This window comes from Mustela nigripes, chromosome 1 (genome assembly GCF_022355385.1).
Source record: "Mustela nigripes isolate SB6536 chromosome 1, MUSNIG.SB6536, whole genome shotgun sequence".
Lineage (NCBI taxonomy): Eukaryota > Metazoa > Chordata > Mammalia > Carnivora > Mustelidae > Mustela > Mustela nigripes.
Window position 1 is genome coordinate 73,924,750 of NC_081557.1, and position 15,081 is coordinate 73,939,830.

General features: G+C 33.9%; 1 protein-coding gene across 1 annotated transcript in view; it reads left to right on the forward strand.

The window, feature by feature from the left end:
• The window catches only part of CNTN5 (contactin 5), a 784,689-nt gene that overhangs the window by 754,355 nt on the left and 15,253 nt on the right, over window positions 1–15,081 (forward strand). Inside the window, exons 20-21 of the mRNA XM_059391830.1 lie at window positions 13,561–13,747; window positions 14,186–14,298. Of these exons, the coding sequence (XP_059247813.1) occupies window positions 13,561–13,747; window positions 14,186–14,298 (300 nt within the window). The remainder of the gene's footprint in view (window positions 1–13,560; window positions 13,748–14,185; window positions 14,299–15,081) is intronic.

Genomic DNA, 15,081 nt, shown 5'->3' on the forward strand with positions numbered 1-15,081 from the left:
CTTCTTCTTCTTCTTCTTCTTCTTCTTCTTCTTCTTCTTCTTCTTCTTCTTTTTTAATTAACATGTAATGTATTATTTGCCTCAGGGGTACAGGTCTGTGAATCATCAGTCTTACACAATTCACAGCACTCACCCTTGTACATATCCTTCCCAATGTCCACAACCCAGCCACCCTATCCCTTCCCTCCCCACCCCCAGCAACCCTCAGTTTGTTTACTGAGATTAGGACTTGCTTATGGTTTGTCTCCCTCCCGTGTCCCATCTTGTTTCATTTTTTCCCTCCCTACCCCCCACAACTACCCAACCTGCCTCCCAAATTCCTCATATCAGAGAGATCATAAGATAATTGTCCTCCTCTGATTGACTTATTTTGATCAGCATACTACCCTCTAGTTCCATACATGTTTCACAAATGGCAAGATTCAGTTTTTTGGATGGCTGCTTAACACTGCCTTCTGCAAGTCTAACACTACCTTAGAAAAAATGACCATTTGAGGAAATAAGAATGATTATGAAATCATAAATGTAGATACTAATCCATCTAATTGTATTTTACAAATATCTGTACAACTTTGTTGACATTCTCTTAGAACCACCAATTAAGAATTTTGGTTAATTACATGGAAGTGGCTTCAGACTTTATGGCTGTATAGACTAAATGTAGAAAGTATTGATATTGCGATATGTGACATGCAGCATGATTGAAAAATGAAAATGGGCTTTATTTATTGAACAACTTTGATTCATGAATAACCATGACTTCCATCTGGATTGTCATCCCTGTCATTGGCCTATGCAAGTAAATTATTAGGTTCATTTTTGAATTCATGAATCTGCCAGCATTCTATGTCTTGTGAATGAATGGTAATGTTTGAATCCTAGAGCAGAGACTCTCAAGCCTTTCTGAGAAAACGAGGATTTTTATTGCATACAAAATAAGAACAGAGACCAGTCTGGCAAGAAGGAGAAGAAAGATAAGGCCAAATTTTATCATTTTTCTCTATGTTTCCAGATCAGGCAGAAGGATGAAGGAAAGTATGTGATAATGGAACCTTGGTTGATTCATTTTTTCATTCCTTCACTCATCCAGCATTTATTAAGTATCAGGCACTGTGCCAGGCAGCAGACATGCAAAAATTAATTAGATCTAGACCCTGCTTTCCAAAAGCTCACAATCTAATATTAAAATATGTTTATGGTAAATTTAAGTAAACGAGAGAGAGACAGAGAGAGAGACACACATTGGAACAATACAAAGTCCATGCCCAGAATTACCTCAGGATTCCTTAGTATCTTGATTCTCTCAAGAAATGTTAGTGAGAAAAAACCCATGCCAGTGCCCTATCTGGGTATCAGTTTCTGTTTGTGTGAGCATATATCCGTCCCTAAAATGTGATCAATTTTCCTGAATAAAATAATAAATTAATAAATTATATATTATTTATTGAATAATATAAAAAGAATTTTTTCTAGACGTAATATTTAAAACACCGTATTGTATATATTCTGCCTGTGAAACATAATCCCCCATGATTACTAAGTTTAAGGTGCTTGTATTTTTTGTATGCTTTTTGTAACAGTATTATTAACTATTTTTACCCTTTTAATGGCTAGAATCCTTTCAACAATAAGCAAAAATTTAGTTTTGTAACAAGGGGTACACAGTGTCCTAGTTAGAATTCTGAACTTTTTGATGTTTATTATTAAGAGAAATGAAAGACAAAACAACTTGTCCCATTTTACAATTCTCATCAAAGCACCTCTAATAACTCCTTTTCCTGGGCTATGTTCAAGACATGCATGTGTCTTAGAACTTTCAGAGAATATGTAACTAAGAAGTTCATTTTAGACATATCACTAAAGTCATTTTTAGTTATTGATTGAACCGAAAAGAGACCAATTGAATTTTGCTCTATAAAATAAGTTGTGGGGGGATTTCTTCAGGAGAGAAAGGATGAGACTGTTGTTGTTGTGTATTTTATGACCTAACTCTGTAATCATCATAGCAGAAGACAAAAACATGGGCCTATTCTTGTCTGACAATAACTCATGCCAGATAGATTGCATTTAATTTGAATAGCATGGGGTGGGACAGTGTGTGTGTTGTGTGGTGAAAAATGGAATTTCAGATATAAATTAAAGAGGGAAAAGAAGTCAAAATGAAACCAGTCACCAAAAGGCTAAACAAAGGCTATTTTATTTTCCATACGGTGGTTGGGTAGTAGCTGTTTTAGAGATTTTGTTTGATTTTTTATTATGACTATATAAAAGTAAGAATATTAAAAACTAAACAGTAAAAAAGAAAAAAAAAGATGCCAATTCTACTCTTCTTTTTCTGAAATTCTGCAGGCTCTAATTTAAATCAGATAGCTTTCATATCCCTATCATTAGATTTCCTTCTTAGGTTATTTTCATAGATTGGGAGTCTAACCAAAACTAATTACATTTTTCAAAAATCAGCAGATCTAAGGAAATTGAAAAAGTAACATTTCAGTTACTTAACTCATTCCTTCCCCTGTCCTATTGAAAGGCAACTATGGAATTCTTTTTTTCTTTTTTTTTTTTTTTTAAGATTTATTTATTTATTTATTTGACAGATTGAGAGAGAGAGATCACAAGTAGGAAGAGAGGCAGGCAGAGAGAGGTGGCGGGGGAAGCAGGCCTCCCGCCAAGCAGAGAGCCTGATGCGGGGCTCGATTCCAGGACCTTGAGATCATGACCTGAGCTGAAGGCAGAGGCTTAACCCACTGAGCCACCCAGGTGCCTCGGCAACTATGGAATTCTTTGAGAGCAATTAATCACTCAGTTTACTGTGTTTCTGTTTGTTTGCTTCTAGATACATTGCTTCATGGAAAGAATGCTTTAATCCAAATAACTTTTCACAATTTTTGTACTGAAATTTTTACATAAACCATTTTATTTTCAACATTAGAATATTTGTGTGAATGTATTATCTTATACACATAAAAGACTGAAAGGATATTGATATCTTTTATCATGTTCATAGTTATTTTCCATTTTTTTATTCTTTTACACATATCTAAAGTTACTATAACACCTCTAAACAGGAGTTTTCTCACTCCTAAATCCAGCCATCCTGAGTTCATCGTCCGTCCATCCACAGTCTCACTCTCTTATATAGCAGACATTTGTACACACAAAATATACAAAAAATGAAACCACAAATGTAGACATCAACCCATTTAGTTTAACAAATACTTGGAACATTTTTGTTGACACTCTCTTAGAATGATCCATTTGAGAATTACCAAACTGCAACACATTCTCCTTTCTTTTGAGCAACGGGCTTTATTTTAACACCGAACAATGTACTTGTGGTCTAGAGGTATTAATTCAATGAGTGTTGAACAGAAAGATACAGCCATGGTTTTGCTTACTATACTATGAAATTGAGAAGTGTTATAAAATGCCTAAACACACACATACAAAAGGAAGCTTTACAAAACACATACTTAACAGTATAAAAATACTTATTACTAATTGACTGCTAACTACTGACTGACATTTTATTTTCAAAAGGACAATTTTTTTAAATCTACATATGTGAAAGAGCACAAATTATAAATGTGCAGTTCAATGAGCTACCACTAAGTAAACATACCTGTGTAACTATAATCCGGGTCATGAAACAAAACATTACTAAAAACTGGAGACCTACCTTGTGTTTACTATAGTCACTATCCTTATTCATACCCTCCCAAAAACAAATATCCTGAATTCTGATTCGTTTTCATAGTTTTTGGAATTATATGGAGCTTTTTATATCTTGCATTTTCTATTGTTACATGCTTTCTCCCAAACTATATTGTATGAGCATACCACAATTTATTTTTCATTCTATCATTGATGAACTTTAGGGTTGGGTTTTTTCCAACTTGGATCTGTTATGAATAGAGCTACCTATATAAACAATTTTGAGAATTATCTACTTGCAATATTAATTCTCGTAATTGATGAGTTTTGTATATCCCTGTTTTGTTTTGGGGTTTTTTAGGTGTTCTTTATCAATATATGTCTTAGAAATCTTTTCTTAGGTTAATCCCTGTTTTATTGTCTTGATTCTATTGTAACTGTGATCTTTGTCTTAAACTATATTTTTTCTTTAACTTTGTAATATGAAAAATATATGAAATATACAGAGAAGCATAGTAAATTTCTATGTACTCAACATTCACCTTCAACCATGATGAATTAATGAATAACATTTTACATATAACTGCATTTAATCAATTCTTCCATGTTATTTTGAAGCAAATCTCAGCAATTACATCATTTCACACAACATATTTTATAATAAATCTCTAAAATATATGTTTTTTAAAATTGCCACTTTTCTCCTTCCTGAGACATGCATGTTGAAGAATGCACTCAGTTTAAACAGGAGCAAACCAAAAACTCCCACCCAATGCAGTTGTTTTGAGATAGATTTTTTTGGTTGCGACCTACATTTATACCCACTCTCTCATATATTCTCCCTGAGAAAGCATATTTTATCTTTTAACCAAGAAGATGAGCAGCGTTTACACTGGGATTTTCAGTCTTACTGTTTTTTGCAGTTCCCTTATTTATCGAATTTCCCTTTTAGATGTCCAGCTGCTCTTTCTACATTCAACTCCATCTATTTTTTCTCCAGCTGGTAAGGCTGCAGTAATATTCTAGCACCATAGTCATATTTTCAAACAAAAAAAGCTGTAACTTACCTGTTGCAGTTTCAGCTTTCCAGAGAAAACTCTCCTCCAGTGTCTGGCTGCTTTTGGGTGCTCGCCAAGATTTTTCAGTTCTCATCTAGGCCAGGATTTGCATGACCACTTTTCTTAGTCACCAATTATGCCTATCATTTTATTTAATATCTCTCTTGTAGATCTGTGGTATTAGTTTCTATCAATAATTTGTATATCCTCTACTCCCCCTATTCTCACCCTCTCACTCTCTCTGATCACTCTCAATCAAAAGAGATTTCCAAATTTTTGAACTTCTCAAAGAATTAACTTTGGCTTTATTCATTTTTTTATCTGCATTTATTTTCAGTTCATTAAATACTGTGCCTATCTATATGATACCCTTCTTTTTAGTTTCTTTGAGTTTACAATATGTGTTCTTTTTTGAGCTCCTTAAGATGGACATATCATTGAATTTTGGTTTTTTATCTCTTCTAATATATAGTTAAAACTATACATCTCCAAACTCTGCATTCCTAACACCTTATATATGGTAAAATACATAATAATTTTTTAAGATTAATGTTCTTCTACCTGAAAGTATTAACTTTCAAATCAAAACTTGTTTTCTTTCATTAAGAGACTATTATATTTACAGCTCATCTCATAACCACAATTAAGGACTTGGTTATAATAAAATATTCACTGAATTTTCTTTCTTCAACATGCTTTATTTTACAACATTTGATTAAAGAAGGAAAGGGAGCAAACACATGTAAAAGACCTGCACTGAACTACATGGATTAAGAACACGTTCACTTATTATTTATAGCCACTCTTCTTCAGTATATTTTCTTTAGATACTAGTGACAGCTTCTAGGAAAAATAAATACAGATTTATTCAGTAAATTATATCCATCATTATGTTCTTTCTGCATTTTAAAACTCCTCACCCGTATCCTCTAATCACTGTTGAATTGTCTCATAAATATTCAAAAGTTTAACTAAGCATTGTTTATTTATCTTATTTGATTCATTGAATTGCATCCTTTCTAGTAAAATTACTGTTGGCACAAAGCAACTAATATGATACTGACTGTCAGTGTATCTCAGAGTATTGATTGTGAATAGCCAATTTAATAACTATACCTTAGTGCTAAACTCAGGAGATTGGGAAGCTGGAGATCAACTAAATTGAGGCAAGCAAAGACATTCTTGACGGAAACAAATTCATTTTCCACGGGAAATGTGTTCCTCATATATAAGCTCTCAGTAGAAGGACATGGCTAAAATTAGGTGTTAGGTGAGAAAAGAGGAATGTAAAAGGCAATTGAAGCATTATTAGAGAAAATGTCATAGAGTTTCAAAGTTTATCTAAAGATGAGGAATCACTGGAGAAGCAGGCTAAAAGTGAAATATCTATCTCCTAACTCAGTTTACATTAATTACAACTGTTGAATTTAGGAATGGCAATGAATTGAATGGAAGCACATACAACTGGCTTTTCTTGATTTCTTGTAAAGTAACCATGAAACTGTAAGAGAAGAGAAAATGCTTATTGCAATTGCATTGAGGGATATGAAACAAAACTGTTAGCAGCATTTTCTAGGTTTTTCTTTGTGCAATGACCCAGCCTCAAAATTCCATTTTCTAGGTTCAAGTACACAATGAAATGGCCTCTGGCCTCCTTTCTCTTTATCTTCCTCTTTAGTGCAACAAACTACAGTCACACACATAAAGCTTTGTCTCTCAAATCAGCCTTGGGTAGATTTCATTGTGTTACTTGCAGAATAAGGAGTGGAGGCTTGTACTAACAACCAATAATCTAGCATCTACCCACACTGCATAGACCACTGGTCTGGTATATACAGTTTAGAGATGGATTTCTTCCCATTCCAATCAACTTTAATTCCTTTCTAGAACACCATTAAAGTTTAGTTAGGTAAGATTCAAGGATGATTAAACAATAAAACTCTTTGAGAAAAGAAAACAAATGGTAAGGCTCAGTATTAATTCCTTTCCCTATGAGATTTTCTTGTAAATCGGAAGAAAAATTTTAAACATATGAATCTAGATACCAATGAGAAAAATGGGAGTATTTCTTCTATTTCTAAAGAGTGATCCAAAATATGAAGAGAATGCACTATAAATATTAAAGTCTTAAGAACTCCTTTTTTGTCATGCCCACAACTAATCTACCACAAAAGTCTATTGATTTTATTTTCTAAATATTACTTGACTCCATATGTGTCCCAGCATCCACCACCATAACCCTAGTTCAGGATATCCTCATTTCTTAGCCAAACTCTAAATCCCTTCCAACTGTTCTATACCTATTCTTGTCTCCTTCCAGTCTCTTCTCCATATTGCAACCATTGCCACTTTGGTGCTTTGTACAAACAAACAGATAAACTAGGATAGCTTCATATAGTTTCATAATTACAAATGACTGTAACAAAAGTCTGAATGACATGAAAGAGAGATGGTTTATTTAGAGAAGTGGTCAATGGAGGCTTCTCACGTAAGCTGGACCATTGGAGAAAGGAGATAACCATTTAGAGGAAAAAAAAAGCTATAAAAAGAGCTTCCATAGGGATAGCACCATAAATTCAATTAGAAATGTGAGTGAATGTCTGAGACCCATTTTTCTGAAAGGCAGCAAGAAAAATGAGTTAGAATGTAAAATGAGGTTGGAGAAGGACATGAAGACCCTATCAGGTAGGGCCTTGGAAACCATGGTAAGGAGTCTGGAATTTATTCTAAGTGCAATATGGAAAGGTTTTTAACAAGGGAGCAACCTGATTCATGTACTTCAAGAAACAAGACAGACAAACAACAACAAAAAAACTTTGGACAGCTGGGTGTATCTTTTCAAAAAACAAATATACACTCCCACTCTCACGCCTGCTTAAAATCCTTCAATATGTTATAATTGTTCCTAACCCCTTAATACAGACAACTAAAAGGTCTAGCTCCATCCTTTGTCTCTAGGATCAAATTAAGCCACATTCATCATCAACTTCAACATCAACCTGTTTAATTTTTTTCAGAATACCTATACTCATTCTTCTCTTCAGACTTCACACACTATTCCTCTGCCTTCCTTCCCTCTTTGCCTGCTTAGCTCCTGCTTTTCTTTCTGCCTGTGCTCAACTATTTCTCTTACGGAAGCCTTCTCTGACCAACCTCTCACCACTGAAACCTATCCTATATTGTAGTTCTCTAGCAATGAGTAGTTTGTCAGAACCACAATTTTATGTTTGTGTGGTTATTCACTCAATGGCTATTTAAGCTATTATTTTTTCAATTAATAAACTTCAAAAAAGAAAGAAAGAAAGGAAGGAAGAAAGAAAGGAAGGAAGAAAGAAAAGCAGTTTTAGGTCCACAGCAGATTTGAGCAGAAAAAGTAAAGAGAATTCCCACAAACCCTTATCCCTACACACTTACCACTTCCCCCACTATCCACACACCTCAACAGAGTTGTACATTTGCTTATAATTGATGAACCATACTGATACATCATCACCATTCACAGTCCAGAGTTTAAATTAGGGTTCATTCTTAGTATTGGATGTCTCTAAGTATTTTTTTTTCAAGATTTTATTTATTTATTTAACAGATCACAAGTCGGCAGAGAGGCAGACAGAGAGAGGGGGGAAGCAGGCTCCCTGCTGAGCAGAGAGCCACATGTGGGGCTCAATCCCAGGACCCTGAGACTGTGACCTGAGCCGAAGGCAGAGGCTTAACCCTCTGAGCCATCCAGGCACCCCTCGTCTCTAAGTGTTTTGACAAATGTATAAATATCCACCATTATAGTATTGTACAAAATAGTTTCACGGCTGTAAAAGTCCTCTCTGTTCTGGCCTATGCTATGTCTTTTTTGACTCACCATTAGTCCCCAGTTTCCTGCAGGCATAGTTCTTGGTAAATAATACATATTCAAAAAATTTTTGAATGAATAATTGAATTAATAATTTTTAAGAATAGAGTCCTGATAAAATATTTACATTTTAATATGCATTTAGATTTTAAAAAACAAACAATAAGAAAGCCTCTAAGCTCCCTATAAGAAAGAATAAGTTACTTTCAAAGATGCAAAAAATCAATTATTCATTTGCAGCATTAAATAACAATAGAAAATAGAGCTACACTTATTAAATTCAAGGAGTACAATATTGAATGAGCAGTGATCAGTAAGTAGAATTAAAGATATAGAGATAAATGACTAAAGGAACTAAGAAGAAAGTGTATTTTTAAAATCTAACTGGTAACAAAAATCAGAAGATAAAATATTAAGGAGACTTCTTCACTGAAAACTGAGAAGTAAATTTCACAACTCATCCAGTAACCATCTACTGTAAATGGCAAAAATTATGGATTTTTGTCTTCCTCTCTAGTTTCATTTTTCCTTCCCTTCCACTATGCTCCTTTGTTTTCTTTCTCAAATTCCTCTTATCAGTGAGATCATATGATAATTTTCTTTCTCTGATTGACTTATTTTGCTTAGCATAATACCCTCTAGTTTTTGTATCAAAAAGCATAATAATTTTCGTAACTTGAGACACCATAATCTCCTGTGTGGGATTCTATCTGGGAATTAACTCAATATGTAGAAAACAATACAGATGAGGATATTTGTGGCAACATTTTAATGAAAAAAAAAAAATTAGATGGAAGCTACCCAAATGTTCCACAGTAGAATACTGGTTAAATAATATTTGGTACACAGACATATAATAAAATATTACTTAGAAAAAAGAGAAAATATTTATGTGTAACTCTAACGTTAGAGAATAAAATTAAGACATGCAACTGTAGGTACATTAATTATATTAAGTATGTGTAATGAAAACATAGGAAGAGATACACAGACACATACCAAAGACAATTATCTGAAGTTGATAAAATAGTGGTTATCTATGCTTCTTCCAGTTTTAGATATTTATATCTTTTTTAATGTTTTTAACTTAATTTCAAGTGATCTTATAGAGTTTGAAGTATATGCACTGATGAAATATATCATCAAAATAGGAATTGACAAGGAAATCTAAAATACATTTATATGTGAACATACTCTATATATCTGGTATTTAATATATGTATGTTTAGTATACATACTGACTGAATATACATAGCCTGCAACTTGCTTTTTAAAACTTAATGTATCTTAGATTACCATATGACCAGAAATCCATCTGTGAGAAGGTTGCAGGAGTAGTTCAAGGCCATGATGATTTATTGGAGAATCTTGAGGCTGGGTGCACGCAGATGGGTTATAACTCAGAAGCTACTCAGATATCAAATGGAGGCTATATGGTACTTATTTTCCTTTTGTCTACAGTCCTTGTATTGTGAATTGTAATTTTTAGTAGCATTAAATTAAAACTGATTTTAAAAAAAAAGATGGGAATTGAATCAGGGGGAGATAAATGAATGAGTAAGTCTCAACATCAGAAGGTGCATGTGAATTGTGAGTACTGTATTACCTCAACTTGAATTTAAGAATGATAAAAGAAGCATAATATTAAACTCCAAATATTTTTGTTTTACTCTTTCTCCCATCCAAAAAAAAAAAAAAAAGAAAGAAAAGAAAAAAATTAATTAATTATTATTTCACTGTGAAAGCAACAACTACTATTCTTTTGTTGCAAACATGCTAGAAATAGAATGTGTGGATTTTTTTTTATTTCTCTGTAGGTTTAATTTTTTATTGCTTTTTAAATTAAAGTTCTATATTTTAATTCCAGTATAGTGAACATACAGTGTTATATTAGTTTTAGGTATACAATATAGTGATTCAGCAATTCTTTACATCATTACCCAGTGCTTATCTTAATAAATGTACGTACTCTTAATCCCCTTCACATATTTCACCCATCACCCCAACCCACCCACCTCTGATATGCTTTATTTTAAATTAGCACCCTCAGTTAAAGTTGTTGTTTTTTTTTTTTTAACAAGAACATTTTTTACCTAAAGCATAGTTCAGAATACACTGTGTAATTTTCAGTTGGAATTAGTTGGAATTTTTTTTCACAATTAGTTACTTAAGAAACATTTTATCTTTCAATAAGATGTTTTAATTTTAGGTAATTAATCAGAACATTAAATATTCAATATTTAGAAGTCAAAATTTATAGTGAAATCTTTATCAAATAAATTCAAATTTATTGAATTTAAACATACTTGTTTCCCTCAAATATATATATTTAATTAATTTAAAATAATCTAACCAATTAAAGAAAATTAAAACAGAGAAGTGGAAATCAGATATATCACTGGAAAGGAAAGATATGTGTTTGTTCATCTAATGACATGTCAGGCAATTTTGTAGTTTTAAAATAACTTAGATTTATTCTCTTAAAATATTCTCAAAGATGAAGCAAGTTAAGCTAGTTTTCAGAATTTGGAATGAGTCCCTCATCATATAAAAGTTAGAATTTAAGGGCGCCTGGGCTGCTCAGTGGGTTAAAGCCTCTGCCTTCAGCTCAGGTTATGATCCCAGGATCCTGGGATCGAGCCCCACATTGGGTTCTCTGCTTGTCAGGGAGCCTGCTTCCCTCCTCTCTCTCTGCCTGCCTCTCTGCCTACTCGTGATCTCTGTCTGTCAAATAAATTAAAAAAAAAAAAGTTAGGATTTTAGAGGATTCCTACTTATTCAAACAGATTTTTGAAGTTCAGTCACTTAGCTGTATACCAGTTCAAATCTGTGAAGAGACAAGTATGAGAAATAGGAATTTGATTATTTTTTTAGCCTTTAAAAAAAATAAAGAGATTGATATATACAAAGATATATGAGATCCATGTAGATGTTTCAGACAGGGGTTAGTTGCAAAGAACTAAATTACTCTAGTTTAAGTAAGAGGTATTATAGTTATTAAGTTTTTTGTAAAATTATTGACTTAAATTAATGGACTTTAGGGTGACTTGAAAGATCAAGGATGATTTTCCAAATCAAACTATACAACCAACACGAAGGAAGATGTCTTCTAAGCCACCAGACCCAGAAGCATGCGCCATTGCCATGGTTAAAGAAGCCACTATAATCAGGATGGTGCCACATTCAGGAAGTTGCTGCAATCTGGAGACCTCCAATCTTGTTGTCAGTTCCAGAATCCCACTATGCAAACTATGATTTGCACCAACAAAATGGATATTCTGTGCCCTGATTCTTGATTCTCATAAAGCTAATGCTGCCTTAGGGTGGCAGGGAGGAAAGGAAAAATAGACTCCATTAATATGCTTACCAGCAGAGATGCAAAAGCAGAAATTCAATATCCATCTCACTTTTACTTTCAAATTTCAGGCATATTCATCTGACTGAAGCTAAAACACATTGAGTCTTAACTGCAGAGGAGTCTTAGAAATAAGATTTTTCACTCTCCATCCTCTGCAGTACAAGGAGATAACTAGGATGAAGAGTGAAATGGATGTTGAACACTAATGTAACCATATCCCTTTGGTTACTCAACATATATACACATCCTTTTCCCCACTTGGCAACACTCAAAAGCAACAATAAGCAACAACTGTGTATCACTTTTTAAATGAAAATGTACTGACCCTTTCCCTAAGCAGGAAAGCCAAAGAAAGTTCCATCAGTAAATCTGTCCAAATCATGGTGAGAGTTTATTCTTCCTCTGATGAACTATATTAGAAAGTTACCTATCTACAACACTATATAATATATCAGAAGAAAGGAAAGGGCCCAATTTGTTAATATGTATACACAAAACAATACCTGGAAGAAAGTATAGCTATTATAGTCTTCATTTCACAAAGTTGCAGTGACAACCTTCCTTCCTTTGCCTTCAAAGAGCACCTAGGCTGGTAGAGGACTTTTAATGTGATGTGGTAACTCAAATGTTTTTTTCCTGAGAGACAAGAGCCTATAATCACTTCCTATGGTTATAGCTGGAAATGTCAGTCTTTGGCATGCTCCAGAATATTTCAAATAACAAACAAAAACACCTCGCTGTCCACAGTGTATAGCAGCAACCTTAGCTGAAAGCCTTTGGAAAATGTGGTGTTTGTCTTTCTAGCCTCTACAGTAGACAAAGCACTTGAAGGAGGATGAAATGGGTGGAGTCATCTACTTCTTTCACCACAGTAAAAATGGGGTGATGGGGGAACTACTGTTTTATTACTTTTATCACAGTAAGTAGAGGAATAAAAAAATACTCTTTTCTCCACTTAAATATGGTCACATTTTAATGTCTGAGATAGTGTTAAGCTTAGGTATACAATGAGAGTTAGTTAAACTCACAAAGGGCTCAAGTTTGGTATGAGCACTGTCACATGAGCTTATAATAAGGAAAGATCATCTCAATGCATAAATTATGCTTTGACAGAAAAGTTCCTTTCTGCCTCCCTCCCATATCCTAGCAATGTGATAGGTCTACATTTAGACCACTCCCAGATACTGTGAATGTTCTGTGTCACCTCTTCTCTATTAAATCCATACAGCTTATATGACTCCCCTTTTTGTAGAGCCCAGAAGGAAATATTTTTCATGTCTCTTTCTCAAAAAAATCAAAGTTCCATGACTTTGAAAGATGAAAATTTCTGATAACCTATGAGAGAAAAGCCCTTCTTCAGTTTCTTTAAATGATTCTTCCTTAATGTCAGGATGTGTTTTGGGCCCTTTCCAAGAAACTCGTGCTATCAGGCTAGAAGGTAATACCTTTTATTGCTCTGCTGAGTCCTGCTAAGATGCACGCAGATATAGATTAGACAGTGACTAACACTGATTTTGCCAAGTTAGTAGTACCTGTTAATTGGATGATATAGGAGTGATTTCTTAGGGTTTTAGGAAAACCAAACAATCTCAAGCATAGAAGAAACTTCAAAATTAATTTGTCATTTAATAATCTGTTGACAGGTTGGTTATTGGAAAGACATGGAACAAGAAGATGCAGCAGAAACAGTCAAAACTAGAGGGAATGAGTCCTCTCTCATTCTGACAGGATTAGAAGGAAATACTTTATATCACTTCACGGTGAGGGCTTATAATGGAGCTGGATATGGGCCACCTAGCAGTGAAGTGAGTGCAACCACCAAGAAATCCCGTAAGTGACTGGGGCTTTTTGTTTGTTTCAAACAAAAGGAAAACATTTTTTAACATTTCTGAAAGCCATGTGAGGTACAAAATAAGAAGCATTGAAGGGGAGTTTTAATTCATAGTCTTGCTTGAATGCTTAGATCTAAAATCCAAAACTAGCTCAGAAAATTTTGCATTCACAGTAGATAAAAGTTATCTTCCTGTGAAACAAGGCCACGCGATTTTGTCACAGAAGGAAGATAAAAGGATTCTGGTTCAAAAGTTCAGTAGAATAGCTATTAAAATGACACTTTGGAGCAAAAGCCTTCCTTATCTGACTCCAGTTGGAAAGAAGCCTATGGTGCCAGCCAACTACCAAACAAAGAAAAGATTGAAATACAAAGATTTAGGTGAAGAAATGGATTTAACATTCCTTGTCAGTTCACTTTCACTTTTTATTTTGCAGCCCCTAGTCAAGCACCCAGCAATCTCAGGTGGGAACAGCAAGACTCTCAACTTTCTCTGGGCTGGGAACCAGTCAGACCATTGGCCAATGAATCTGAAGTCATGGGCTACAAGGTCAGTATGTTTCTTCACTCCCTTGTATAGATACTCACCTTAAAAATCGTTAGTATGAGGATATACAAATATAAGGCATGAGCATATTCTAGTCATATTCTACTTATAAGTACAATCATATTCTACTTATAAGTTAGAAGAAAACCCCCTACAATAGGTCAGCTATCACAGTCAAAATCAGTTTTAACTGTACAAGGCATAGGAAGGGAATAAGTAGGAAAAGCAGCAACAGTTTGAATCCAGGATGAAGAATGGCTCCATGAAGCAGTGTCAGGACCAAGAGAACTTAAGCACAGAGTCCTAGCATTTTCTCCCAGAAGATAAAGTTTTCTGGCAGATGACAAAGACTGGATGATTTAATTTGTGTGGAAAGACTACTAGCAAAAAAAAAAAGAAAAAAAAAAAGAAAGAAAGAAAGAAAGAAAGAAAAGAAAAAATGTTAGGTCCAACACTTTCTTAAGAGATAGATTCTCTTTCTTTCTTTCTTTCTTTCTCTCTTTCTTTCTTTCTTTCTTTCAAGAAAGAGTCCATCTAGAGACACCAAGCTCCAAAAAAGACACAGCATTTCACATATAGCTATCCTGAAATGTGTCAACAAACGAGCTGGTAATATGAAGACATTTAGATGGTTTTTGAAGAACGACTATGTGGTCTATATATTGATTTAGTTGAATTTCAGATTCTTTTTTCATCAGATTCTATTATTGTCTTAAACTCCATACAGAACCATACATTGAATATTAGTTATATCAAAAATTTTAAGCATTTTAATAGTATTTAAAC